The 25,811-nt window shown below is 37.7% G+C and overlaps 6 protein-coding genes and 1 pseudogene across 11 annotated transcripts in view; 2 read left to right on the top strand and 5 right to left on the bottom strand.

Moving 5' to 3' along the window:
• Window positions 1–977: 977 nt before the first annotated feature.
• LOC111456533 lies at window positions 978–12,398 on the bottom strand. Of its 3 annotated transcripts, none has more exons than XM_023098439.1 (18): window positions 11,349–12,398; window positions 7,553–7,848; window positions 7,378–7,473; window positions 7,205–7,297; window positions 6,991–7,089; window positions 6,753–6,890; window positions 6,494–6,613; window positions 6,303–6,404; window positions 6,123–6,230; window positions 5,890–6,042; window positions 5,727–5,813; window positions 5,512–5,658; window positions 5,331–5,438; window positions 5,133–5,255; window positions 2,320–2,646; window positions 1,994–2,170; window positions 1,846–1,907; window positions 978–1,773 (listed from the first exon to the last, which is right to left on the bottom strand). In XM_023098439.1, exons 1-18 carry the CDS (start codon window positions 11,441–11,443, stop codon window positions 1,372–1,374), a joined length of 2,733 nt encoding a protein of 910 aa, XP_022954207.1. In that variant the 5' UTR covers window positions 11,444–12,398; the 3' UTR covers window positions 978–1,371. The 3 variants fall into 3 exon arrangements, with proteins under 3 accessions (XP_022954207.1, XP_022954206.1, XP_022954208.1); XM_023098438.1 differs by having other exon boundaries at window positions 1,994–2,173; window positions 11,349–11,466; XM_023098440.1 differs by lacking the exons at window positions 7,553–7,848; window positions 11,349–12,398 and having other exon boundaries at window positions 1,994–2,173; window positions 7,382–7,473.
• Window positions 11,183–12,431, bottom strand: LOC111456537 (annotated as a pseudogene).
• Window positions 12,432–13,426: 995 nt separating this feature from the next.
• On the top strand, window positions 13,427–16,612 carry LOC111456534 (GTP cyclohydrolase 1-like). The gene is made up of 2 exons (XM_023098441.1): window positions 13,427–14,172; window positions 15,106–16,612. Exons 1-2 carry the CDS (start codon window positions 13,971–13,973, stop codon window positions 16,308–16,310), a joined length of 1,407 nt encoding a protein of 468 aa, XP_022954209.1. The 5' UTR covers window positions 13,427–13,970; the 3' UTR covers window positions 16,311–16,612.
• A 21-nt stretch (window positions 16,613–16,633) lies between these two features.
• On the bottom strand, window positions 16,634–19,552 carry LOC111456535. The gene is made up of 9 exons (XM_023098442.1): window positions 19,432–19,552; window positions 19,229–19,289; window positions 18,887–19,117; window positions 18,476–18,657; window positions 18,210–18,384; window positions 17,641–17,849; window positions 17,340–17,465; window positions 17,137–17,240; window positions 16,634–16,993 (listed from the first exon to the last, which is right to left on the bottom strand). Exons 1-9 carry the CDS (start codon window positions 19,484–19,486, stop codon window positions 16,817–16,819), a joined length of 1,320 nt encoding a protein of 439 aa, XP_022954210.1. The 5' UTR covers window positions 19,487–19,552; the 3' UTR covers window positions 16,634–16,816.
• A 195-nt stretch (window positions 19,553–19,747) lies between these two features.
• Window positions 19,748–25,811, bottom strand: part of LOC111455902 (chloroplast envelope quinone oxidoreductase homolog) — an 18,899-nt gene continuing 12,835 nt past the window's right edge. Inside the window, exons 2-6 of one of the 2 annotated variants that reach the window (XM_023097550.1) lie at window positions 21,379–21,614; window positions 20,910–21,051; window positions 20,732–20,823; window positions 19,947–20,645; window positions 19,748–19,859 (exon numbers count right to left, since the gene is read on the bottom strand). In XM_023097550.1, the coding sequence (XP_022953318.1) occupies window positions 19,968–20,645; window positions 20,732–20,823; window positions 20,910–21,051; window positions 21,379–21,444 (978 nt within the window). In that variant the 5' untranslated portion in view covers window positions 21,445–21,614 and the 3' untranslated portion in view covers window positions 19,748–19,859; window positions 19,947–19,967. Of the gene's footprint in view, window positions 19,860–19,891; window positions 20,646–20,731; window positions 20,824–20,909; window positions 21,052–21,378; window positions 21,615–25,811 lie in introns of those variants that run through there. The other variant, XM_023097549.1, reaches the window with a different exon arrangement.
• LOC111455901 (chloroplast envelope quinone oxidoreductase homolog) lies at window positions 22,034–24,035 on the bottom strand. The gene is made up of 4 exons (XM_023097548.1): window positions 23,908–24,035; window positions 23,644–23,785; window positions 23,455–23,546; window positions 22,034–22,852 (listed from the first exon to the last, which is right to left on the bottom strand). Exons 1-4 carry the CDS (start codon window positions 23,980–23,982, stop codon window positions 22,157–22,159), a joined length of 1,005 nt encoding a protein of 334 aa, XP_022953316.1. The 5' UTR covers window positions 23,983–24,035; the 3' UTR covers window positions 22,034–22,156.
• Window positions 25,249–25,811, top strand: part of LOC111455900 (UV-B-induced protein At3g17800, chloroplastic-like) — a 4,798-nt gene continuing 4,235 nt past the window's right edge. For all 3 annotated transcript variants that reach the window (XM_023097547.1, XM_023097546.1, XM_023097545.1), the window contains exon 1: window positions 25,249–25,718. In XM_023097547.1, the coding sequence (XP_022953315.1) occupies window positions 25,354–25,718 (365 nt within the window). In that variant the 5' untranslated portion in view covers window positions 25,249–25,353. The remainder of the gene's footprint in view (window positions 25,719–25,811) is intronic.

The following is a 25,811-nucleotide window of genomic DNA, read 5'->3' as shown; positions in this document are numbered from 1 at the left end:
ATCAGTCAATTGATAAACAATCAGAAGGAATTAGGGAGATAAGAGATGAAGTTCATGCACAACACAGAATTAAAGTGATTCTGAAAGCAAGGCCTGCATCCACTGAGAAGGGAGGGGGGAGCTGAAGCTTTTATTCACATTGAATACTTACTCTCTAACTCTCGAGAATTATTGTCTATCAATCTTCTCCTCTGTAGCTTTTGGCAGCCGCTTCTGATTTATTTAATACTAACCTTTTTCAAGTAAGGCAAACCCAACAGTAGCTGTAACTTATGCTTTGTGAGCATATCAGAGGCAGTATAGAAAGTATGAATCTTAATATTCATGTACATAGAAGCATGAAACCATAAGTGAGAGCTATAGAAACACCGAGGAAGATAGACAAAATTGAATGTCATTTCCTTCATGAATTTCATAGTGGTGATGACCCCTTTATGTACATTGAGAGAACAAGCAAATAAGTTAAAAGCATTTATTTGGCAAGATTACAATAACATTATTTAAAATTTAAGGCATAAAATATGACCACGGATAATATGTAGAACACTTCATAACATGCCCCCTCAAACTGAAGACTGGGTAGAAGTCAGAAGTTGGTCACGAGAAGACAAGAAGATTTGGATGAGAATAGCTTGGTGAGCAAATCCACAAACTGATCTTTGGAAGATATAAAGTGAACAAAAATGTTCTTGTGAACAACCTTGTCACGATCAAAATGGAAGATATAAATGGCAGCAACACTGGTTTTTTTGCAAGTAAAATTGACATTGTCACACCATAGCGGGGTAGGAGGCTGTCAAAGGAACAAGAAGATCTCAATGGAGCTGCCGCAACCAAAAGAGATCAGCAGTTACAGTAGCCAACAAGCGATATTTCGCCAGAGTGTGGATGAGCAGGAAATGGTGTGTTGGTTGTTGGCAAACCAGGATATAGGACTGGAGCCAAGAAAAGCAATAAAACCATATGTAGAACGACAATTCAGATGTATCAGATGTATCACCAACCTGACAGAGTTACAAAAGGGTTGTGAGAGACAAATCTTCTCAACTAAACATAATGCCAGGTTGCTTGATCCACAAAGAAAAGAAAACAAGAAGAATTGTGGGATGATCATGAATTGACCTACTCTATTGATTACAAAGGCAATGTCGAGTCGGGTAAATGTGAGATATTGAAGTAAACCGACAAGCTGGCAATAAAGAATTGCATCATTGAATAAAGTGCTGAACTGGGTGTTAAATAACATAGCAATTCCAGTTAAGATATCCCATTTCTTTACCAACTGAACCAGCATAGAAGTTGATCAAAGACTTATGTATAACCATATTCTGCAGAAACCAAAGCAAAATGATGAAGTGGGTGTGCTGAGTTTCACAAGTCCCACAGAAGTTCCTCTGCAAGGTGTCCAAACATGTAACCTGCTAGATATGATATGCCAAAAGCCCCAACTCCCACTGAAACATCTACGGCTGCAGTTTTGACATAAACTAGCCTATGTCTTGGCTTTTGATTAATGTGAGCTTTCTGGACAGCAAGAAGTGCAGTGCATGAAAGGGAAGCTCCTGCAGCCGCTATGATTTTGAGGTTTTTGTTTCTGATCTTGAGGGATGAGAGTGCATAAACCAGTGGTGGCACTAACCCAAAACACAAGAAAGATAAGTAGGCGATGATAAAACAGAGAAGACTATACATTTTTTCCTTCAATACTTCTTTGTAGTTATTGCCGTCCACTTCAATTCTAGGTATTTTTCTCTTCTTCTGCAATCTTGATACCTGTACATTTACTTCATACGTTTCACTATATCAAAAACTTGAAAACCCAAAAGACAAAAGGTAAATGCTTACATCATGTCTAATAATAAAGAGTCCAGCTATCAAATTTGTCAACGCCAAAGCTATTATATTTCCTGCAAGAATCCCAATCCAAGATCAACTAGAGATCGCCTAATCATTATTTAAGAAAAAGGGAAATAGAGGAAATGAAAACCATTACCATCAGAAATCTTTGCACTCATTGCTGCAGTTACAATAGCTAAACTTGTAATTGATTCCATTAAGCCACCAAGTACTATAAGTCTACGAATTTCCCACCTTCTAACTCTAGTGCTTGGTTCATCAGGATGGAAGATCGTGATAACTAAGCCTTCTTGATGGTCTATAATTTCTTCATCTGCTTATAATGAGTATAGAAAAGACGAGAGTGAAAAAAGAGTTTATATGACACAATGGTATTAATCTCAATGCATTATCAAACAATTCTAAAACTAAAACACATAAATTTAGCATGAAATTTTGGCACTTTTTTTACATCAAACTCACCTGTACCATGAATGGATGGTTTTGGAACTTGTACAAGAGTCGTGGATTGTTTTGGAGCATGTTGGATTGTCACCTCTCTGACATAATTCGTGCAAGCAGGACAATGTGTGGTATGCAAATTGAGAAACTTATAAATAACTTCATAACACTTTTTTGGAATGTCTTTTTCATCTTCGTATGAAAATTTTGCAGATGATTCTTCAACATCTTCTAATTTCAAATCACTTTGAATCAAATTGTTGATACAGTTCTGGCACTTGGAACAGTATATGTTATACGATTTTATTGAATCATTTAACATTTTGAAGAAGTTGAATGATTCAGAAGCTGGCGGAGGGGAGAGGAGGGAGAAAGATCAGTCCCAAAAAAGAAAAAAAAAATTATTCCATCAATACTATTACCAAGTCAACAAAATACAAACAATCCATTAACATTTAGCCAATTAAAGATCAAAGTAGATTGAGCAACTTTTTAAAACTATTTTCTACTAAATCTCAATTAAACTGTCTATTTTGAACTTAAAGACTAAATTGAAACTAACTTCAAACTTAAAGATTGAAAGTGTGTTTTTGTACGTTATAAACAACCTTATATAAGAAAGTGTATATAATTAAAAATAAATTTATCAGATAAATATTTTCTTTAAAACTACTATTTAGCGCCCATATATTATATATTCTGAACCATTTATCTTTTTAATTAGATTAGGAATGATTCAAACCATTTAAATGGTTATCAATTAACCTTAAAGATGATATCTACTTTGATATAAGTGAGCTGGTTGTGCATGATTGTACCTTAGATGCATATGTTATGTAGTGCCATTAGGTTATTATGGGGGTTGTTCAAAGGTTTCCAACTATTCTTTGACAATGAACTTGATTGTTGGAACTATTAGAGAATAGTCAACTAGTTCTCAGTGGATTGTGGATTGTCTAGTGAGACAAGAGTCATATATGTCCTAAGATGGACTATGGTGGAGGTCGGATCTCATCTTTTCATGATCCAATTGAAAAGAGGGAAACGATGGAGAGCATAACTAGAATTCCTAAACCTTGAGTTCCATTCTTGAAGATGTGCTCAGGGAGAGCTTGACCACACGACTCTAATGGTCTAGGGGTGCTCGATGGAGTTTGTTATTGATAACTGATCATTGGGTAGGGTATCGTGTCAATTAGCCTAAGATCTATACTTAAGGTTATACTACGTAGAAAGGCATGTTATAGACACGTGTTCTCCAATGAGTGTGGTTAGTGTCTATTTGTAAACTTCTTATTGAGTATTGTTCAAGGGTGTGCCATGGTCCTGGTTGAGTTGGGTTGAAGAATTTTTTTGACCCAATCCAAAAGTTCGGGTTGGTTTGATTGGTAACCCAACCCAACCTGAAAATTTTTACAACCCAACCCAAACCCTCTATTTTAAGGTTAGGTTGTTAAAAAAAAAAATTAATTTTTTAAAAAGGTTTTATTTATCCACACTTCATAGTTATTCTAAGATAAATGATATTAAAAAATCACAAACAAACACAAAATTAACCTATAATCGCCCAAAAAAAATAAATTCATCAATAATAACAAGAAGAAATTGTAACGTCCTAACATACTTCAACATTGCCATAGAACTAAAGACATTAAATACCGACCCTTCTTGAGAATTGGTTACTCTACAAATAAGGAAAATATAAAGATAAATTATGAAATTAAAAAACAATAAAAATGATTAGTTTAATTAAGTTATAGATAACGAAAATAAAAAATATTATAAATTCTTTTTACTTACAAATAGACTTACTTGCACGTGACATTGATGGATTGGAGGACCTTAAATTATTTATAAAAATAAAGTAAATTGTGATATAATGATAATAAATACAAAATTTTCAAATATGTTGAAACTAATTTTTTATCGATCTAATTTTGTGTCCACTAGTATAGGTGGGAAAGAACTCCTAAAAGAATGAAGAATTTATGGTAAACGCTATAAACAGTCAAAATATTTTAGACAAATTTTTTATAAATATTTAAAAAAATTTATTTTCCACCCAGCTCTGTCAAAAAAGATGGAGGGGATGTATAAATCAAAATCAATAAACCTATCTAAACCATATTCTTCAATTTAAAACAAAATTCTTAATGTATTTTATAAATTTTTGTTCGGTTCGGGTCGACCCGAAATTTTTGTCTCATTAACCCAAAACCGAACTAAACCAGTTTAGGTTCTGAAAAATGAACCCAACCCAACCCAACCCGAAATGCTAATCCAACTCAACCCAACTCTTATAATTCAGGTTGGGTTGGTTTGAGTAGTTAGGTTGAATGTACACCCCTAGTATTCTTATATTTACATGTGCTACCATTTTTCTGATTCAGGTGGTACCTGAGTTACCAGTGGGTGATGACAGCGTTTGGGTGCTAGGGTGCCATAAAGTTGGTCGGATTAAAGTCTTGTTTAGGCTCTAGAGCTTGTACTATTAATCTATCTTGATCAGGTTTGTTTGTAAATCTAATTTTATCGTGTGTTTGCAAATTCCTCTATTAAAATAAGATACATTGTGTTTTTATTAAATCCCTCAAACTTTTTCCTAATTCTAGACCATATTTTCTCTACAAAATGAAATTTGTTTATTTTGGCCCTTTACGTACGGTCGTCAGTCTCACGGTTTTAAAACTCGTCTGCTAAAGAGAGGTTTCCACACATTTATTCCCCTCTCCAACCAAGGTGGAATCTCACACTAAGTTATAATATAAAATGATTTAGGATTGCTTTTACAAATTTTTGCATGATTAGTATTTATAGAGGAAGTACAAACAAACCTTGGAAACTTTGAACCTTTGAAGTGGTTGGAAGTAGCTGGAGAAATTTTTTTGATTCCATGTTGTGTTTGAAGCGATCAAAATATCTGTAGTCTATCTTCCATAACAGTTTTCTGGCCTTGGCTGCGAAACAAACAGCGGTTGAAATTGAGACCAAATTATAATTTAAGAAGTGCAATAAAATTTGTGATACATTACCCATCATTTCATATTCAACCCTCTCTTGTTGCTTGTACTCGTATGTAACTTTTAGTAGCATGCGATCACAATCACTTTCCAACTTCTTCATTTTTAGTCTCAGGGAATCTGTGTAGATCCATCATAAAATTTCATTTCAATTTGATTTACTAGATGTTATATAATTTACTTCTTAACTTACTTATGTCCACCAATAATTTTGGATGATTGTACTTTGCATATATTTGAGACACGTCCATTAATGGAATGTTGTCCAGATTTGTTATATGTCTTCTCTCTATAAAGTCACAATATGCTCTTTCCGCCTCCTTCAACTCCTCCATTATTTCTGAAAATTTATAATAAATAAAATCCATATTTGTACATAAAATAGAATTACAATACCAAATGAATTACCGTTGTCCAGTACATCATGTTCAAAGCTCTTCTGTAGTTCGCGAGTATAAGCATCTAACCGCAGTATCCAATCATTCCTCCAGTTTACTGTAAAATATGCTTAGCTGTAAGATTTTCTTGACAATTAGTGGTGCAGTAAACTTAACAATATTGATTAACTTACATGATGTTTGTAGTACTTTCTCCCAGATGTACTCTAAATGAATTTGGTGGACATCAAATGAAGTGTATGTGTTGGCATGCTTCTTGGTGTGTCTCTCTTCTAATACCCATAAATATTCATCTTCCACCCTTAAATATTGTTCTCTCAAATTTACTGCCAAATAAATTTAACAAATGAATTGAATTGAATACAATTATCCCATAATTAAAACAAAAGTCGTGAATTAGTGTTACCCATCCTTTCCAGTGTATATATTTGGTACTCTTTGTCGGTGTGCATCTCCAACCATAAATTTGGGTATATTTGTCGTTGTCCCCACGAATAATATTGTCTCCAAGACACTGGAAGAGTAATACTGTATTGGTCACCACTTAAAAATGGGCATATAAATACTTAAATTACCATTAACTTACTCAGCATCCATATTATGTCATCAAGGCTTCCGAAATTCATTTGTTCTCTGAGCTCAGAATCGGACAGTTCATCCAACGCCAATAACTCTCTTGTCAAACTTACTACACATTTAAGTTACTAATAAATTAAAAATGAGTGTTAGTTGTAAACAAATAACATAACCATGCTATAAGTTTTGCTCTGCACTTACCTGCCAGTCCTAGTACATCTTTAGAGTATCCTAAAAGTTTCTCAACCAAGTACTTCGTGGAATTTTGCAATAACCCAACAAATATAGCTTCCAACTTCATCATTTCTTTCTTCCTACGTACTGTAAATGCAAATCATTCTTTATTTAGAATATATATCTTAATCAACCCAACTTAGCTCATAGTTTCAATACTTCATCAACTTTATCGATATACTTTTAGCTCATAGTTTCAATACTTATTTGATTCTCTTTCACTTACTCATATCTGTTAGGAACTCTTCATCGGATTGCTTGGAAATTACATCATCCACCTCAGATGATGACTGAGAGCGAAGGTTTCTCCTTCGTGAGATTAAATATACTTTTTCTGCATGCTCCAACTCTCTTCTTGTATTAACTGCAAATTGTATTAATCAGTTACAATCATCAAATAATTAACCAAATTTTGCATAATACTCCATAAGTACTGAAGGTAGTAACTCTCCAAAATAAATTACCTAACTCTCTTAATACATCCTCTTTATTCTTTAAGCTTTTCCCTTTCAATATGTCACCATATTCATCCTCCTGCTCTATCAATTGTTTTCTCAAGCGTACTGCAAAATTTTCATACATTAATTAATCAACATTGTTGGTTCAATATAGGTAAAAATAATCGTTGATGTTCCTCACAAAAGTAAATTTCAAAGATCCAAAATAAAAATTGCATACGTAGTTTTTCCATCATATCTATGCAGGAACGTTCTACTCCCCCTTGCAGTAGCCAAAAATAATCTGTTGAGAGATCACGCAACCTCAATCTACCTGTAAATCATAAAGAGAATCAAAGCAGTAATTATGTGATATATATAATAATATTGTAATTTAGTATACTGGAACCTTACCAACCATAAATGTAATTTCATAGCGACCATATGATGAAAACTTTTCTGGATTTAGGCGGAACAGCAGAGACCTTTCCATTTTCAGCTTTTTTATTTCTATATAGCATACAACAAATGTTGAGCAACATAAAATAATATGTATATTGATAATTAACAGTGGTCACCGATGCGTTACCTATAAATCCGTCCAAACAACTGAGCCGAGTTTCAATTGAAGAAAGGATTTGTAAGATCGGCTCTGCTTCTGTGTACTTTCTTTCCGCAATGTTTTCCCAGTAATTAATTTCCTCTATTTCTTTTGCTTCCACGGGCTTTCTCAAAGAGATTGTTGAGAGAAAATCAACCGTTTGTTTCTTCTTGAGGAAATCTGGTTCCATTTTCCCGGCCATCCCGAGGGGAAATTGTTCTTCCCACCTCTTATTTTCCTCCTCTGTTGTCCCCATTGAAAGCCCTAGCTGTTGAGTGAAGATCCTACCGATCAACAGTTGAGTGAAGATCATAAATATGAACCGTTCGGGGAAGATCCTACCGATCAACAGTTGAGTGAAGATCATAAATATGAACCGTTAGGGGAAGATCCTACCGATCAACAGTTGAGTGAAGGTCATAAATATGAACAATTAGGGGAAGATAATGCTGAAGAACAATCAAATGAAGTCATTTACACTCATAATGGTGAACAAGAAGTCCTTTGTCAAGAAATTTTAGTTGCTTCAAGTCCACACGAACTCATTGTTACTGAACCGGAAATCAAAGAACAACAAAGTGCAACTTCAGTTAGAACCGAAATTGTGAAAAGTGTGCTGTATGGCGGTTTAACTGAACTGATAGCAAGCTTAGGCATTGTCACATCTTCCGCCAGCACCGGTGCTACCACTGGTAACTTTATTTTATTCCTAATCCACCACCGGCAAATATTATTCTTTTTGGATTTGAGGTTTTCACACTCTTATAAAAAATGATAGGAAGACGTTTCTACACCCTTATAAAAAAATGCTTCGTTCTCCTCTCCAACCTATATACGATCTCACAATCCACTCCTTTTAGACACTCGTTCCCTTCTCCAATCAATGTGGGACCCCCAATCCACCCCCCCTTCGAGGCCAGCATCCTTGCTGACACACCGCCTTGTGTCCACCCCCTTCGGGGTTCAGCCTCCTCACTAGCACATCGTCCGATGTCTACTTTGATTTCATTTGTAACAGGCTAAGCCCACCACTAACAAATATTGTCCTCTTTCGGCTTTCCCTTTCGGACTTCCCCTCAAAGTTTTAAAATGCGTCTGCTAGAGAGAAGTTTCCACACTCTTATAAAGAATGCTTCGTTCTCCTTCACAACCGACGTGGGATCTCACATTATCTCTTCTATAGTGCTTAAGAACAATCAAATCAAGAATCATTGATACGCATAATATTTTGCATGATGCAGGAAAAACGGTAGCTCTTTCACTATCAAACTTGATTATTGGACTGTTTGTGATGAGCTATAGAGTGAGTAATTACATTCTCCTCTTCTTCCAATACCAATACCTATTTCCATAGTTCTGAATTCAATGAGCAATTTCCAGATATCAAAACATTGGATAAACGGCCAGGAAAGTGGACCTGATGAACAAAGAGAGGAAGAAGTGGATAGATATGAGCAAGTCTTCGGAGATAGAAAAAACCATCGCCTCCATTTGACAGTGGCTATCCTATCATTCCTGATATTTGGGTTGGTGCCCCCTCTCCTTTAATGGCTTCACGTTCCGTAAGCCAGAGGACAAATTTCTCAAGATTCCAACAGTCACAATAGTCTCTGTTCTATGTATTGGATTGCTTGGCGTGGGTAAAGCTTACATTGAGAAGCCAGAAAATTGCCTTGTCTATGTTCATATCATTGGGGGATGCATAGCTGATGCAATTGGGACGTCGGCAGTGACAACTTTTGGAGGTGAGCTGATTCAAAACTATATTGATCAAGCTGGTTGGTTTGATTTTGAGCCGAACAAAGTTCCAACCTTGCTCCTACCAGGCATGGATTTTCGGTATCAGACATGGAGATCCGTTTGAACTTTTTGTTCCTTAATCTTATAATGGTGTGTTAAAACTGAATATGTATGCATATTTCATTCACTTTTGAACTTTGGACTGAATAATTGAAGCTACTAATCTTCATTGCTTGGGAGTTTCGGATTTCTTTAGTTTTATGATGGCAAAGCAATATAAAGGAACGTACTCAATTGCTTTGAAGTATATCCATTTAGAAACATAGTTTTTAAAGCATAGACTTTTCAATGTGCTCGCATTGCTCGAGTTCATAGATTAGGCCACATCATAGTCTATATTGGCCTAAGTCCACTACTAATAGATATTGTTCGCTTCGGCGATGCTTTGAAGTATATCCATTTAGAAACATAGTTTTTAAAGCATAGACTTTTCAATATGCTCGCATTGCTCGAGTTCATAGATTAGGCCACATCATAGTCTATATTGGCCTAAGTCCACTACTAATAGATATTGTTCGCTTCGGCGATGCTTTGAAGTATATCCATTTAGAAACATAGTTTTTAAAGCATAGACTTTTCAATATGCTCGCATTGCTCGAGTTCATAGATTAGGCCACATCATAGTCTATATTGGCCTAAGTCCACTACTAATAGATATTGTTCGCTTCGGCGATGCTTTGAAGTATATCCATTTAGAAACATAGTTTTTAAAGCATAGACTTTTCAATATGCTCGCATTGCTCGAGTTCATAGATTAGGCCACATCATAGTCTATATTGGCCTAAGTCCACTACTAATAGATATTGTTCGCTTCGGCGATGCTTTGAAGTATATCCATTTAGAAACATAGTTTTTAAAGCATAGACTTTTCAATATGCTCGCATTGCTCGAGTTCATAGATTAGGCCACATCATAGTCTATATTGGCCTAAGTCCACTACTAATAGATATTGTTCGCTTCGGCGATGCTTTGAAGTATATCCATTTAGAAACATAGTTTTTAAAGCATAGACTTTTCAATATGCTCGCATTGCTCGAGTTCATAGATTAGGCCACATCATAGTCTATATTGGCCTAAGTCCACTACTAATAGATATTGTTCGCTTCGGCGATGCTTTGAAGTATATCCATTTAGAAACATAGTTTTTAAAGCATAGACTTTTCAATATGCTCGCATTGCTCGAGTTCATAGATTAGGCCACATCATAGTCTATATTGGCCTAAGTCCACTACTAATAGATATTGTTCGCTTCGGCTCGTTACGCATCGCCGTCAGTCTCACGGTTTAAAACGCGAGTTTATTAGAGAGAGGTTTCATGCGAATCTATTAGGGAGTTATTCTCCTCTCCAATACAATCCACCCCCTTGGGGGTCCAAGGTACAACTATGTACCTCTACCGCTCGTGACAGGCTCACTACAAGAAGCTAATTGGCAAACTTCGCAGTAGTCCATTGGCAAACTTCACAGTAGTCCCCACACGGTACAATCATAAAGCATAAAATATCATAAGCCAGTTCTATGATTATTCGAACCCCTGACAATTGAGTCAGGTTCACGATTAGAGGTTAGTTGGCGAACCCCTAATCGTCCCCGTATAACCGCATACATCGTGAACATATGACATAGAGACATAGCATAGTGATCTAAACATGGATACCTAGTCATGAATCTCACTTCATAAGATAGTGCGTATGCATTTTAGTTATCATACATAATCACATTCAACATGTGTCATCTCAACTCATTCTATGCTCAAACATATATAATCGGGTTCCCATAACATGTTTTATATGAATGCTCTCAATTTCAGTCATATCATAACTCAACAGTTCGTTCTTCGATAAACGTGCATCATAACGTTTAATGTACTCTTACATACATCAAATCAAACCAACTCATTTCATGCTCAAATTTCTATGACATACTTCTCATATCATACTTTCATATATACTATGAGCATATCTAAATCCAAGGTACCACTTACTTGGAAAGGAAAGCGGGACACTTTTTGTTCGAGTTGGTGTCCTTAGTAGATTCCAAAAATTGCCAGAACTCCTCCAGTAGTTCCAGCAATGACATGCAAAGCTGAATAAGTCATCCGCCAGTCCCCAGCAATCACCGATGAAAATCTCCTTCACAGCACCACCAGTAATAAACAATGCTTTAGCACTCTTTTTATCCCGTAGTTGACAGTTCTGCAAATGCAACCGCTCAAGAACAGGACAAGGACTCAGATTTCAGAATTTGTAAATTCTCACAAGCAGCAAATTCCTCTCAGCAGATTATCATTACACTAGTGCAATTCAAGTTCTTGCAAGGTCTCACATTCCTCGGCCACACTCAACAATCCCAACTCACTTCCACCAATAAAAGCTAATTTGCGCAAATTTGGGCAGCCATCGGCCAATGCTTTCAGCCCTCTATCAATCTCCATATTGTCAATAATATTTTCCTCACCAACACCCGGAATAGGCAAAAATCAGGAATCAACATGCATTGAATGAATGCTATTACTCAACAAGATACCAGAATTTCTAAAACACATCAAAGATCCAGAGATTAAATCCACACGGTTAAGATTTGGAAACCTCAAAATCAACCTACCCGACAAGAGAAAATTCAAATCCATTACCCTGAGCGACCGTACAATACGACCCTACAGATTCAGCCACCGTTTGCAGACAAGAAAGTTGGAGTTCCGCTGAGAATCCGGTAATTTCGTGAGGATCCTAAGAAGAAGCTCGTCCGAAAGAAGCAGCGTACAGTCGATTTTGCAGAAATTAGCGATTAAGTGGGGGTTGGTTTTGGAGTTGGATGTGGGAATATGAGAGTCTTTAACCGAGGATTGAAGTTGCATAGCAACAATAACACTCTCAAGCGATTCGGTGTCCTGCCACACACATCAGACCAACGCAGTGTCCTCTTCTTCCCCGGCGAGTTAGGGTTCGTTTGAGGGCTCGGAACCGAGGAAATGGAGCTTCGTCTTTCAGCTTCAAACAATACCGATTGTGCTCGTCCATGTGCATAACCCATGGCGGTAATGGCGGTAAGACTCCTCCCCAATCACCGCTACGTCTCAGCTTTCCAGAATACTCTCTTCTCTGTGTCTATCTTCTTCAACATACCACATTGATCTGCCAATAACAGTTCGAAATCTGCAACTTGGGTTCTTCAAAATCTCTTTAGACAGTGGATATTTGGGCTGCTCTCTGCTCTCTGCTCTCTGCTCACTGCTCACTGCTCACTGTATCCGTCGTCAGCCGTCAGCGTACGGTGGGGCTGCTAAAAGCATTTTTCTTTTATTTTTTTTATAATTTTTTTTATTTTTTTGGAGCATTGATATTACAAGCATATTGACATCGTGGGACTCTATTTATGATTTGTAATGGCCTAAATCCACTCTTAATAGATATTCTCTGATACTCTCTGCGGTCTGTTATACATAGTAGCTAACCTTACAGTTTTAAAATATATCTATTATTGTTAAGTTTCTACACCCTTTTAAAAAATATTTAGTTCTCCTGTCTAACCACACTGCCAGATCTCACATAACCATATAAATAATAGGAATTTTTTATGTAAGGTCATCTAATATATATGATCAATTTAGATAACTTTCAAGTTTTTATGATTAGGTCATTTAAAAGAAAAGTAATTTTTTTTGTTTAAACTTTCTTAATTATACTTGCATATTCTCGAGATCCCTCTATTTCATAAATAGTCATAATTCATTCATGTGTATTTCTTCCCTTAGAAGTCGTAATGTTAAATTAAGTTATCACTTCTTTATCGAATTAGTGTAAAAAATTAACATTTACTTGATATTGAACTCATATTTTGTCTTATTTAACCTCATTCAAAATGTAACAACGTTGTGTTACTCGAAAAACATTGTCACCCTATGGTTGAAAATTGAAGTGTTAATAAATATCCAACTTAATCATGTTAATTTAGGTTGTGACTTATTGTCAAAGAAAATAGACCATAATGATAAAGTGGAAAGATTTAATCCTCCAACAATGGGTGGTTGGTGTATGATTTTTTCAAGTCTGAGATCCAAAAAAAAGCAAAAACCCCAGTGGCCCATCTCATCCTTCAAACCATTCAGATTCAGCACACCTTTCACCGATCCCTGCCGCAACCTTTCCTCAATCCTATAACTTCATTCTATGTGGCGCCATTGATCCAGCATTCCCATTCTCTATACCCATTTCCCAACTACAAGATTATCCCTATGAACTGTGGTGCCATTTGTTTCTTACAATTTCCCTAACACAAGTCCTTACACTACCCATTCGTTCCCTTTTCATTTCTTCTACTTGCTTATTAGGGCTTGTTTTCTGTCTCTGTCGCGATTTCCTTATCTGGGTGCATTGTATTTCTCATGCTCATTTGATTTGTAGCCTTGTTTTCACAAATATAGCAATATTTCGTTGAGGCCCAAGTGGAGTTCATCAAATCTCTTGATTCGATGAGTGGGGTTTCCCGTATGTGTCACGAATCTTTCCATGTACCCCTGATTTGATCTGGGTGTGGACGGTTTTTGAAGTTTGGTATTGTTTATTTCCCCCCTCTCTTTGGGATTCGGGAGTTTTGAAATCCGACAATGGCCGCTTCTGGTGAAGAGCTTTCGGATTTGAAGGTCGAGAATGGAGCGAAACATAGCGGGGTTGAGGATGAACCTGAAACTATTGCTATCATGGATGCCGTGAAAGTTTTGTTGCAGGGTTTAGGGGAAGATATCAATAGAGAGGGCATCAGAAAGACCCCCCTCCGTGTAGCCAAGGCTCTTAGAGAAGGAACAAGAGGTGAGAGTTGCCTTATTTTAGTAGAATAAGCCTCATAAAGGCATTTGTTTATAAAGAACTGTCACTATTAATTGTGCATGTGTGGTTAGGTGAGTTTGGATGTCTTTCAAAATGTTTTTATGGAAGCATATATAGCTCACTGTTCTCTTGTTCTTATTAGTTCTTAGTACTTGTTTCTAAAAGCTGTTCTTAGCAGCTAACTGCTAAATACCTTAAAGATTCCAAAAACTTGAGACAAATGAAAACTATTACAGTTTTCTTATGAGGAACTTTAGTATTATGCAAGTATGTCATGGGCAGAGTTTCCTCTAATTTCAGGCTTCTAAGACCGTTCAAGCCTCCATCCCCCATCTTTCCCAGCTTCCAGTTTCTTAAAACATTATGTAAAAGATTTGTCGTGTTGAAATGTTTTTGGAGAAAAGTCTCTTGGCTTGATAATGTGTATGTTTTTATACTGGAAAACAGAACTGGAATCCTCTACCACCTCTAGTTGCTACAATACATTAATCAAGCTTCCATCCATCTTTGTTTTTGTGTTTGTTCTTGTTCCTGTTCTGTTTTTCTTCTTGTTCTTTGTTCTTGTTCTGTTTTTGTTTTTGTTTTTGTTTTTGTGCATAGTTGGACATGGGAACACCAGGTTCTTCATCTTGATGCATTGTCTATTTCAGAATTTGTACTGAGATTATGGTGGTATTGGTTTTTGAGAATTAAGAGAATTTTTTGTCCTTATTTTGTCTCTCTTTTACTGCATTGAATTTGTTCTTCATGCTATGTGTGACTAAAGAACTTGTAGAATCAGATAATCATAGTCGACAACTTTAAGGAAACAAAAGGAAGGAAAGGATAAGATGAAGAAATTGCTTGGAAACATATGAATTCTGATGTAAAATGAACATTATCATCTCTTCATGCATATACATAATTCTATTTCAGGGTATGGACAAACAGCGAAGGACATTATTGAAAGTGCTTTATTCCCCGAAGCTGGACTGCATAATGGTCTTGGTCAAGCTGGAGGTGCAGGTGGGATTGTGATTGTTCGAGATCTTGACTTCTTCTCATATTGTGAGTCATGTCTGCTTCCATTTCAAGTGAAATGTCATGTGGGTTATGTTCCATCTGGTCAGCAAGTTGTAGGGCTGAGCAAGCTCTCTCGAGTCGCAGACGTGTATGCAAAGCGACTTCAAAACCCTCAACGTCTGGCTGATCAAATTTGTTCAGCTCTGCACCATGGTATCAACCCAGGAGGTGTTGCTGTTGTACTTCATTGTTTGCACATTCATTTCCCGAGCTTGGAGTCGGTCTTTCTCGACTCGAAATCCTCAGGATGGGTCAAAGCGCAGGTTCAATCTGGTTTGGGAGCTTTCGAAAACCAAGATGCTGATGCCTGGATGGACTTCTTCAGTCTTTTAAAATTTAGAGGCATAGATCTAAGCAAAGCTGGTGCACCAGATTCAAATTCTCAACTTTGGTGCCCATCTCATTTTCCTTCAGCTTCTAAATTCTCAACCAAAATCGAGTCATTAAACCCGAGAATGACCACTGCAGCGACATCAATTTTGAGGTCGTTAGGTGAAGACCCTTCAAGGGAAGAGCTTCTTGGAACACCTGGTCACTTTGTCAACTGGCTAATGAACTTCCAAAACTGTAATGTGGAAATGAAGATGGATATGAAGAAGCTCAATGGCTTTGCTAATGGTAGAACTCATTTCGAACACAACGAGAACGGTAACCTCTCCGAGAAAAAGATTCAATCAGAGATGAATTTCTCGTTCTGGTCTCAATGCGAGCACCACTTACTTCCCTTTTATGGCGTCGTGCATATAGGATTCTTAAGAGCTGATGGAGTCACTCACCTTGAGAAATCACTTCTAAACTCAGTAATACATTTCTATGGTTTCAAGCTTCAAGTTCAGGAGAGAATGACCAGGCAGATAGCAGAGACAGTCTCATCATTATTAGGAGCAGACGTCGTAGTTGTTGTTGAGGCAAGTCATACCTGTATGATCTCAAGAGGAATTGAGAAGTTCGGTTGCACGACAGCTACAATTGCTGCGCTCGGTCGGTTTTCATCAGATGCAGCTGCAAGAGCCATGTTCTTGCAGAGCATTCCCAAAACTACCATCGGAGAACTGTAAGGACAAGCTTATGATTATGCCTAAGACCCCTTCACAACACAGAAGTTTTGCACAACTTGATCAATAGCGCCATACACATTTGGCTGGAAGGTATAGTTTATGGGTCAGGTCATCCTCCCATTCATATTATATTTAGCCGTTTTAGACCAAAGGGATCCAAAAAGGATACCGTTTATACTTGATTTTGTTGGTCAGGAGCCCAGGAGTGGCAGCTTTCCAACAGATTTCATGGCCAGTTTTGGTGCAATTTCTTTACTAGGATGTATATCCATGAAACCATTATGTATTCCTATCATTCCTCATCTTTTGGGCAAGATCATCACAATATTTTCTCACTTTTACCTCATATATAAGAAGACAGTACATTGTCTAATAGGATCCACAAATCATCACAATATGAACAGTTTTAGCATTATTCCACACTGCACAATTAGGTGACAATATCATTTACCCACCTATTATTTGTAGCAAAAGAACCTCTGAATTCCAAGACACTGCCCCCTTCTTCAATCTAACCACATATGTCGAATCTCATGCCAAACTATCTCCATACCTTTCGAAACGTTCTTAGGCTCCTGTTGCTCGGGATGATGAACGTATACCTGATACAGATAAGCCGAGATGATAACAATCACCATAATGGTTAGAAAGTATGTATTCGCTGATACGGAGGACAGGTGATCCTGCAAGTGAGCAATCAACTTTGATTAGTGATCCCTTGGAGAAGCAAAATACTGAATTGTTTGATACACGTGCATATTCTGATGTTAAAAAAGAACAAAATGAAAGACATGAAACTTCGGATAGAACACGAGGCGAAAGAAACCTTGAACACCGTCCAGCTCTTGGGAGAAAGGTTTTTATCAGCATGCTCCAGACAGTAATGTAACATATCAATTATCGTCAACTCCGTGACTGGATCATAACTATCTGCTAGCACATTGGATTACCGTTGTTTGCTATTATTGATTATGAGAAAAAAAAATGGATAAACGATTCTATTGATATCTAGGACATGGTATACGGTACCTGGGATGTCAAATATTTGTTTCGCCGATGGAATACCTAATAAATTCCCCAAATGGGCACGTACACGAACACGGTCCGCAAAGGAAAGTAGATCTCCATGGGTTATAACAACAACTGGTTTGTCATCTGTGATTAAAAAGAGAATGAAATTCTAATTTCTCAATAGCATGAAAAAAAATGATCAAGGCATACAACATGCAACCTAAGGAACGTGATCTTAAAAAAATAAATAATGATAATAATCTTCCTGTTACTCTCATAAACATGATATTATAACTAATGATGAGTGGGATAACTTCACCTCCATATGATAAATAAGGGCAATTGAACGCAGTAGTAATCACTCTTTCATAATCTTTCTCTATGTCATCGCCATCCATTGATTTAAGAACTGAAAGCCCATCAACGACGAACATGACAAAATTAATCATTCTGACCGCCCTAGAAAGCGGGAAGCGTTGGCGAGCTTTACACCTCATTCTATTTATTAAACTTGAAGCATCAGATTTCCTGGAAAGTAATTTACACACATGAAGAAGTGAGTCACAATTGAATTTAAAACTAACGGAAGATGTAATGGTCCAAGCCCACTGCTAGCAAATATTGTTCGCTTTGGCCCGTTATGTATCGTCGTAAGCCTCACGGTTTCAAAACGCGTTTACTAGGGAGAGGTCTCCACACTCTTATAAGGAATGCTTCGTTCTCTCGACCCAATGTCTGGCTCTAGTCCAAGGAGGGAACGAAGCATTTCTTATAAGGGTGTGGAAATCTCTCCCTAACAGATACTGTGAGGCTGATGACGATACGTAACAGGTCAAAGTGGACAATATCTGCTACAGTGGGCTATGGTCTCAATGTTAAAACTTCAACCTTGCTACAAGTTCTCCATGGTGAACACCCTTGGTCATCCATTGTTTCAACACTTCAATGTTTTCAAACGAGTCATCAGATAGACCACGGGTATCGTATAAACAAAAGGATTTCGACTTTCTCATAATCATATATTCTTGAAGGAAAAAAGTTCCATCTTCACCAGATGAATTACCTACACCGAAAAGATACAACAATTTTTAAGTTCAAATAAGCAACTCCTATTTTCATTTAGAGAACAGCCTCAAATGAATTCAAAGCAATACATGATACTTGAGCTCTTTCGGGCGCAAAACGGTCCTCGTCAAACACCTTGGAGATCCTATTTATAAGACTACTTTTACCAGATCCTTTCGGACCAATCAATATAAGCGACATTGTTTGTGGGATATCATAGTCAGATAATTTCATTCCACCTACCTGCTCAATCCATGATCCAGGAGAATAGCTGCCAAATAGAGGCTAGCATGTCAATATGAGCAAAATTTAGCAGCATTCTTGAAAATAATAAGAGATATAATACTCATGAACCATCATCAACTTTAATTAGTTCATCTACAACTCAAACAAGGAGTTCACACCGCAATTTGGGCACTACTAGGGACAATAAATTCCTTTCTCCTTCATGAGATGTTAGATCTTCAGAAATAAAAACATGTCAAAAGTAATAGAGATACCTCAAAATTTTTCTCTTAGCCTGATTCAAATTCTCACTACGAATCCGTAATTGATCAGAGCTCTCCAAGATCTCTCTATGTACATTATTTATCCTCCTCCGATATATTTCAACATTCAAAGCAGATGAAGAAAATTGAGATTCAGTCGCATCAAATTCTCCCATGATTACTCCATTTTCCATATCCGCTTCATCATACTTAGTTTGCATGCTCAAGTTACTGTTGTTACCCCTTTCTCATCAAGAACAATACCCATAATGAGCAACATCATAAAATTAATTGGGTTTTAACTGGAAAGGGAGTGATTCAGAGAACATGGAACAGAGCAATCGAAACGTATACCTGAGAGTGGGCAGTTGAGTAGCAATTTGCGACTGATCATGCTCGAGAGAAGAACCCCCATCTGCAATTGGGTATTAAATTAAAGCTGTGTCGCAAAATTACTTCGGATAGAAATTAAATAAGCAAGAAGAACTTGATGAAGAAACATGGAAACTGAACCCCAATTTCTTCGATCAAAAGAACAGAAAACTGAAAATACGAACAGAGATGATCGTGAAGGATGGAAGGAGTAGAAAGAGGAACAGTATCGCCGCCCATGGTTGCGCCAAGAATCAGGGTCGTGGGAGGATAGAGAAGAAAAATGGGGGCACGTTTTCTTGCGCGCTAAGATTTTGACATGCTTCTATTACGGTTTGAGCTGACCCAACTAAAAAAAGTCCACTCATAAATTAAATCAAATTTTCAAAAATTTAACCTAATTTACCTCTAGAAAATGGAGCTGGATATAAAATTTTTTCCCTAATAGACGCGTTTTAAAACTAGGAAGCTAACAACGATACGTAACAAATCAAAATTAATAATATCTGCTATCGGTAGACTTGAGCTATTATATTGCGTTATATTCAGATTGGTCTAGTTATCAAGTCACAAGACCAATCTTAATTTTTAATTTGAATTGATTTACAGTACCATTTTTATGAATTGATTTACAGTACATTTAAAAAAATGGTTTCAACCATGTTTCCAAAATATAATAGACAGCCAAATTTGAGCTATTTCTCTGGTTGACCCTTTAAACCTAAGGCTCGACGATAATTTTTCCAGTGGCATGACCCTCGATACTCCGAGCCCAAGCCCTTTGAGCCTCACTCAAAGGATGCTTCGAGTCAATCACAGTCTTGAGCTTCCCATCTTTCATTAACTTAACCAAATGTTCCAAATCCTTTCCTTTAGGATTTAGTAGCAAAGGCACCAACTTCTTCTTTGAGAAGCTCACCTTCTGAAGACCATAAGTCAACAACGTCCCAATTCCAGGGGTAATATCTATCACTTTCCCAGTAGCACTCAAATTAGGCTCGAACCTCGACCACGGTATCCCGGTTGCACAATGTACTACAATATCGTATTTTCGCTGCGACGGGCTGTTTAGAGCAGCACCATCCGGTGTCGTGTAGTCAAGAACCTCATCGGCCCCTAACTTTCGGACGAGCTCAATGTTACGACTCCCACACGTTGCTGTTACATGAGCATTTTGAAGCTTCGCCAGTTGAACGGCATAGTGTCCGACCCCGCCTGAGGCTGCAGTAACCAGAATGTTTGGCTGCTGTCCGGGGACTTCATCGAGATGTGTGAGGGCTTGGTGAGCGGTTAGACCAGCGACGGGTAAGCCTGCAGCTTCAGCAGCTGAGACCTCTGGTGGTCTGAGGGCTGTTATGCTCTCTTTTACAGCCGAAAATTCAGCCAACCCGCCTCCATTCTGCCATGATAACAAAATCTCGAGATTTAAATCTTATTTTAGTCTCTAAACTTCCATTTTTATGGTAAAAGATTATTAGAACTCACAAAGGGGTTAATCATAGCTAAGACTTTATCACCAGCTCTGAACTTCTTTACTCCCACCCCAACAGCTACTACCTCTCCAGCCACATCAGTACCTAAAATCCCACAAGGGAAACGTATATCAACACATGAAAGCATATAAGAACACAGTTCAGTAGATATCATCTCAAACAATTCTTACCAGGAATAAAAGGGAATTTGCGGGGAAGAAATGGCCTTAGCATCCCTTTCTGGACTTTCCAATCAAAAGGATTAATACTTGCTGCCTCTAGTTTTACAATTACTTCATCCTTCTCTGGACTTGGAACTGGAACTTGACTATGCTGCACAAATTTTAACTTCTTCTATTAAAAAATTATGATGACATATACTCTTGATCCATGAGATTTTGTGTCGATAATCGATTTAGTCTCTAAAGTTTCGAATCAAACACTTCAGTCATTTAAGGATTGACAAAGGACTTAGAATCATTTCTCAAACTTCAAAATGGATCAAATAGACAGTTAGCCCTAAATTTTAGGGCTAGAAATTAATTTTGTAAACAGCATATTTACATAATGGATTGTAAATGGATAAATAGAGAGACTCGATGAAATCCACAGGATTTGAGCGATGAAGACGCAGAAAGGGAAATATGAAGCGGAAAAAACCTTTAAAGCAGCAGGTCCGCCGCCATAAGCATCGTATTGAACTGCGCACATGAAATTCTCGGCCATCGCTGGAGTGTCGATGAATGAAAGAGTGCGGACAGTGGTTGAAGCGTCTGCAAGAGATTATACGATACGAATTGTAAAATGCATCACTCTTGTGATGTGTGGCCGTTGCTTTGCCGGCGTTTCGCAGACGTGGAGGATTCTCCACCGCCATTGAAACCAAGGTCTACGTGCTCAACAGATAACCTAAGAAAATTGTTCGTTTACTCTCATAATTTCAGAGAAACAAATATTTGCATCTCTTCCTAAATGACTTCGCTTCGTCTTAATAAATTAACACAAATATTAACGTAATTGGTGAAAATATTTTTAAAAAATTATGTTAAATATTATATTTTACCTTTTTAATGGAAATTATCTTTAAAATTTTATTTGAAATGAATTATTCTTTAAAATTATATATTAAAAATTGTGAAAAATTCCAACAGGATCCTATAATTTTTTTTTAGGGGATTTCTATTTAGATCTGGATAAAAATAAATAGAAAATTTTGCAGATAGAGAATTAAATAGAAGATAGGATGGAGACTGCGGACATCTCTATTCACTAATTCCTAACCACGAACAAGGATGATTTGGAATCGATAACGATATGTACTTAAGACGGTAGATGTTATTGGGCTGGGAGTGACAATTTTAGGCGTGGATTCTTCATGAAAAATTCACGAGAATAGATTTCCCACAGTAAAATATTTTTATACGTCGAACATACACCACTATGGCTCCACAATAATTTTGCCGGTGGCATGGCCATCCACGCTCTTTGCCCAAGCCTCCTCAGCCTTGCTCAAAGCGTACCTTGAATCAATCATACTCTTCACCTTCCCTTCCTTAGTCAAATTCATAACATACTCTAAATTTTCATTCTTGAAAGACATCGACCACATAGGCACCAGCTTCTTCTTAGAGAAGGTAAGTTTCTTAATGGCGAAAGTCATCACCGTTGACACGTTTGCCGGGGTTATGTCGACCACCTTACCGTTCGAGCTCAAATTAGGCTCGAACACGGACCATGGGATCCCTGTGGCACAATGGATCACTGCATCATACTTCTTGCCTGATGGACTCTTCAAGGCTGCCCCTTCTGAGGTCTTGTAGTCTATGACCTCATCTGCGCCCAAGCTCTTCACGAACTCGATGTTTCGAGCGCCACACGTAGCGGTCACGTGAGTGTTTCCTAGCTTTGCTAGCTGAACGGCGTAGTGGCCGACGCCGCCAGAGGCAGCTGTGATGAGAATGTTTAATTGAGGGCCGTTTGCATCAAGCTTGATCCCAGCAGCTTGGGTGAGAGCTTGGTGTGCTGTTAAAGCCGCAACAGGCAGAGCAGCGCCATCGGCTGCGGTCACTTCGGGCGGCCTAATAACTGTTGAAGCTTCCTTTGCTACAACATATTCAGCAAGTCCACCTCCGGTCTGTCATTGTCATACATACAAAAAGATGAACACTTCCAATAGCATATGAATCAAAGATGCAACTCTTGAGCTCAAGTTCATTGGCTCTCGTACCATTCGTAATAGCTCAAGCCTATCTCTAGCAGACATTACTTTGACCCGTTACGTATAGCCGTCAGCTTCACGATTTTAAAACGCATTTGTTAAGGAGAGGTTTCCACACCCTCATAAGGAATGTTTCGTTCTCTTCTCCAATCGACGCGGGATCTCACAATTCATCTCTCTTGGGGGCCCAACCTCCTCATTGGCACACCACTCGGTGTCTTGACCATTTGTAACAGTCAGACACTAGGCGGTATGCCCTCGAGTACGTTGGGCCCCTATGAGGTGGATTGTGAGATCCCACATCCGTTAGAGAGAGGAACGAAGCATTTTTTATAAAGGTATGGAAACCTCTCCCTAACAGATACATTTTAAAACCGTGAAACTGACGACAATAGGTAACGAGCCAAAATAGACAATATCTACTAGTGGTGGGCTTGAACTGTTATCGAACAAAGTCATGATTTCCTTGCTCATGGTTATCAAAGATTAACCGTGGAAAAGGGTGAATGAATACTTACAGCATGGTTAAGAAACGTCACGACTTTGTCCCCAACTTTTAACCTCTTCACCCGTGATCCGACCTCTAAAACTTCTCCCGCCACATCAGTACCTGTTTCAAATTTATTGTCAGTCATACTGTGACAGTCTCATCAAATAATTCATCGCTAAACTAAGCTTCAAAGCCAAACCGAGAATTCAGAACGAACATGGAATATGAGGAAAGTTTCGAGGAAGAAAGGGACGGACGACTCCCTTCTGAATTTTCCAATCAAATGGATTCAGACTAACTGCTTCTACTTTCAGCAAAACCTCATCGTCTTTGGGTCCGGGAATCGGAACTTCTACATGCTGCACGAAGAAACGATATCGGACGTCGAGATCAAACCATCAACTTTGAAATAGTAACAACGCTCATCGAATATAAGTCATATAAAATGAGTAAAGAGCAACAAGTTTGAAGGGAGAGGAACCTTGAGAGCAGCCGATCCGCCGCCGTAGGCTTCATACCGAACTGCCTTCATGAGCCTGGAAGTAGTGGAAGCCATTGCCGGATACCAATAGTTTCCTTTGAGAATCAGATGCTTAAACTTAGTGCTATGCTTTGATTATTAACCATTTTATGTAGTTGGGTTTGATTTTGTTCTTTGTTTCTTGGGTTGAATTCAATGTTCAAAGGCAAAGGCTATACAAGTGTGGTACCCACCGCCGGCTCTTTGGAAAATGGGTGTTTTTCTTTGATCTTCCATGAAAGTTCTTTTCATTGAGTGATCAAGCAAGTGCCACATGGGCTACAATCTTGTTCCTACGAATCTTTGGGTTGAAGATTGTTGGGATCGGCTCATTAACGGGTCGATCATAAATTTATAAATAAAGAATACATCTTCAGGCTGTTGATGATTAGTGGGAGTGAGTCCTACGTTGGTTAATTTAATGGAAGATCATAAGTTTATAAGTGAAGAATACTATCTCCATTGTTATGTTGCAAAACCCTAAAGCAAAGCTATGAGAGCTTATGCTCAAAGTGGACAAACCATTATGGAGAGTAGTGATTCCTAACGAGGGCCACCAAACTTTATGTCATACCAAGAGTCGTGATTCCAAACAAGGGCCACCAGACTTCATACCATTGTGGAAGTCTGTGATTCACAATGGATTGTTCATCTTCTTTGTCGTGAGTCTTTGAATAAGATAGATGATTTTATATAATTTGAATGACCGTTTAGCTATATTTTTTATTTAGTTTACATTCGTATATTTCATATTTTCATTGTGTCTACTAATATAATCAAAACTAACCATATTCAAGCTAACAGGTACAGATGATCATTGATTACTCAACGTTGATTTTGGATTACAACCAGCACGAACTATCGACACATCAACTTTTTAAGGGTTGATTTTGGTGGTGTTGGTAGCGTCGATTGTCCAATAATATGTTGGTTAGCTCGATATTTTAATCTTTGTTGTTCACGGATAATAAATCTACTCACTTGATAATTTACTTTATTTGCAATTATACACATTTTTTGAAAATATATTGAAATAAAATTTAGTTAATCAAATTATAAAATATCAAATGTAAAATAAAAATATATTTCAAATCTCCTCTTTTTTATTTTTCATTTAAATATATAAACTCTTAAAATTATAATTTTATAATCCAACCAAGCGATCAGTCCACCACTGGCGTGGGCCCCTCTCAAAGCCGATAAGATAAGATGATAATGATAAGATAAGTTATCTGACAAAATATTCGAAATTTTTTTCCAATTAAAATAAATATATATATTTTTATATTCAAACTCCCGATGAACCCTTCCGTATTCTAACTTTTCCACCTTCTTCCCTAAACCATTTTATTCTCCCTCTCTCCCATAGCTTTCCCTTTGGTTGCAGAGCTTCAACATTCCTGTTGAATGGACCATTCTCTCTCTCTCCACATTTCTCTTCCTTCTACTCCTAAATTCAACTCCAATCGCTCCGATTTCGCTCCCGGATTCCTTGCTGGTTTCTCCTTCTGGAAGCCACCGCTTACTGCTAGGCCCCGGTCTTTGGCTGTTCTAGCCAGTGCCGGATCCAGTCACTGCGAGTTAGGCAGTTTTAATACTCCTTTGAACCCGAGGTCTTCCGTCGGCAAGCATCTGACTAGAGTTTTGCAGAATTATAGGCAGCTCTTCCATGTTTCTGTCCAGGATGAGTTGAAACGCTTGGCCGATCGGCGTGATGCTGCTGTTGATCGTATGTTGCTCGCTGCTGGCTCCGATGAAGCCTTGCTGCATAGGTTTGTGTTTCCTCCCTTTCTGATTCTGAATCTGATGGTTTGAGGATGATACGGTTTCGATGTATCGCCTTTTTTTTTTTTTTTTTTTCGTTG

This window comes from Cucurbita moschata, unplaced genomic scaffold (genome assembly GCF_002738365.1).
Source record: "Cucurbita moschata cultivar Rifu unplaced genomic scaffold, Cmos_1.0 Cmo_Scf00018, whole genome shotgun sequence".
Classification (NCBI taxonomy): Eukaryota; Viridiplantae; Streptophyta; class Magnoliopsida; order Cucurbitales; family Cucurbitaceae; genus Cucurbita; species Cucurbita moschata.
This window is presented reverse-complemented; position numbering and strand designations above follow the sequence as displayed.

Bases quoted from the DNA above. Each gene is read 5' to 3' on its own strand.
- LOC111456535 (XM_023098442.1), bottom strand. From the start codon at position 19,486: ATGGGCGGCGATACTGTTCCTCTTTCTACTCCTTCCATCCTTCACGAT. The intron at 19,118-19,228 runs GTATACGTTTCG...TTGATGAGAAAG, and splicing joins ACTCAACTGCCCACTCTCAG to GGGTAACAACAGTAACTTGA. The intron at 18,658-18,886 runs GTATCTCTATTA...TCTATTTGGCAG, and splicing joins GCTAAGAGAAAAATTTTGAG to CTATTCTCCTGGATCATGGA.
- LOC111455901 (XM_023097548.1), bottom strand. From the start codon at position 23,982: ATGGCTTCCACTACTTCCAGGCTCATGAAGGCAGTTCGGTATGAAGCC. The intron at 23,547-23,643 runs GTTCGTTCTGAA...AATTTGAAACAG, and splicing joins AAACTTTCCTCATATTCCAT to GTACTGATGTGGCGGGAGAA. The intron at 22,853-23,454 runs GTAAGTATTCAT...TGACAATGACAG, and splicing joins TGACGTTTCTTAACCATGCT to ACCGGAGGTGGACTTGCTGA.
- LOC111456533 (XM_023098438.1), bottom strand. From the start codon at position 11,443: ATGTCATTGCTGGAACTACTGGAGGAGTTCTGGCAATTTTTGGAATCT. The intron at 7,474-7,552 runs GTAACGCATCGG...TATGCTATATAG, and splicing joins TTGTTTGGACGGATTTATAG to AAATAAAAAAGCTGAAAATG. The intron at 6,891-6,990 runs GTAATTTATTTT...TACAATTTGCAG, and splicing joins GGATGTATTAAGAGAGTTAG to TTAATACAAGAAGAGAGTTG.
- LOC111456534 (XM_023098441.1), top strand. From the start codon at position 13,971: ATGGCCGCTTCTGGTGAAGAGCTTTCGGATTTGAAGGTCGAGAATGGA. The intron at 14,173-15,105 runs GTGAGAGTTGCC...ATTCTATTTCAG, and splicing joins TCTTAGAGAAGGAACAAGAG to GGTATGGACAAACAGCGAAG.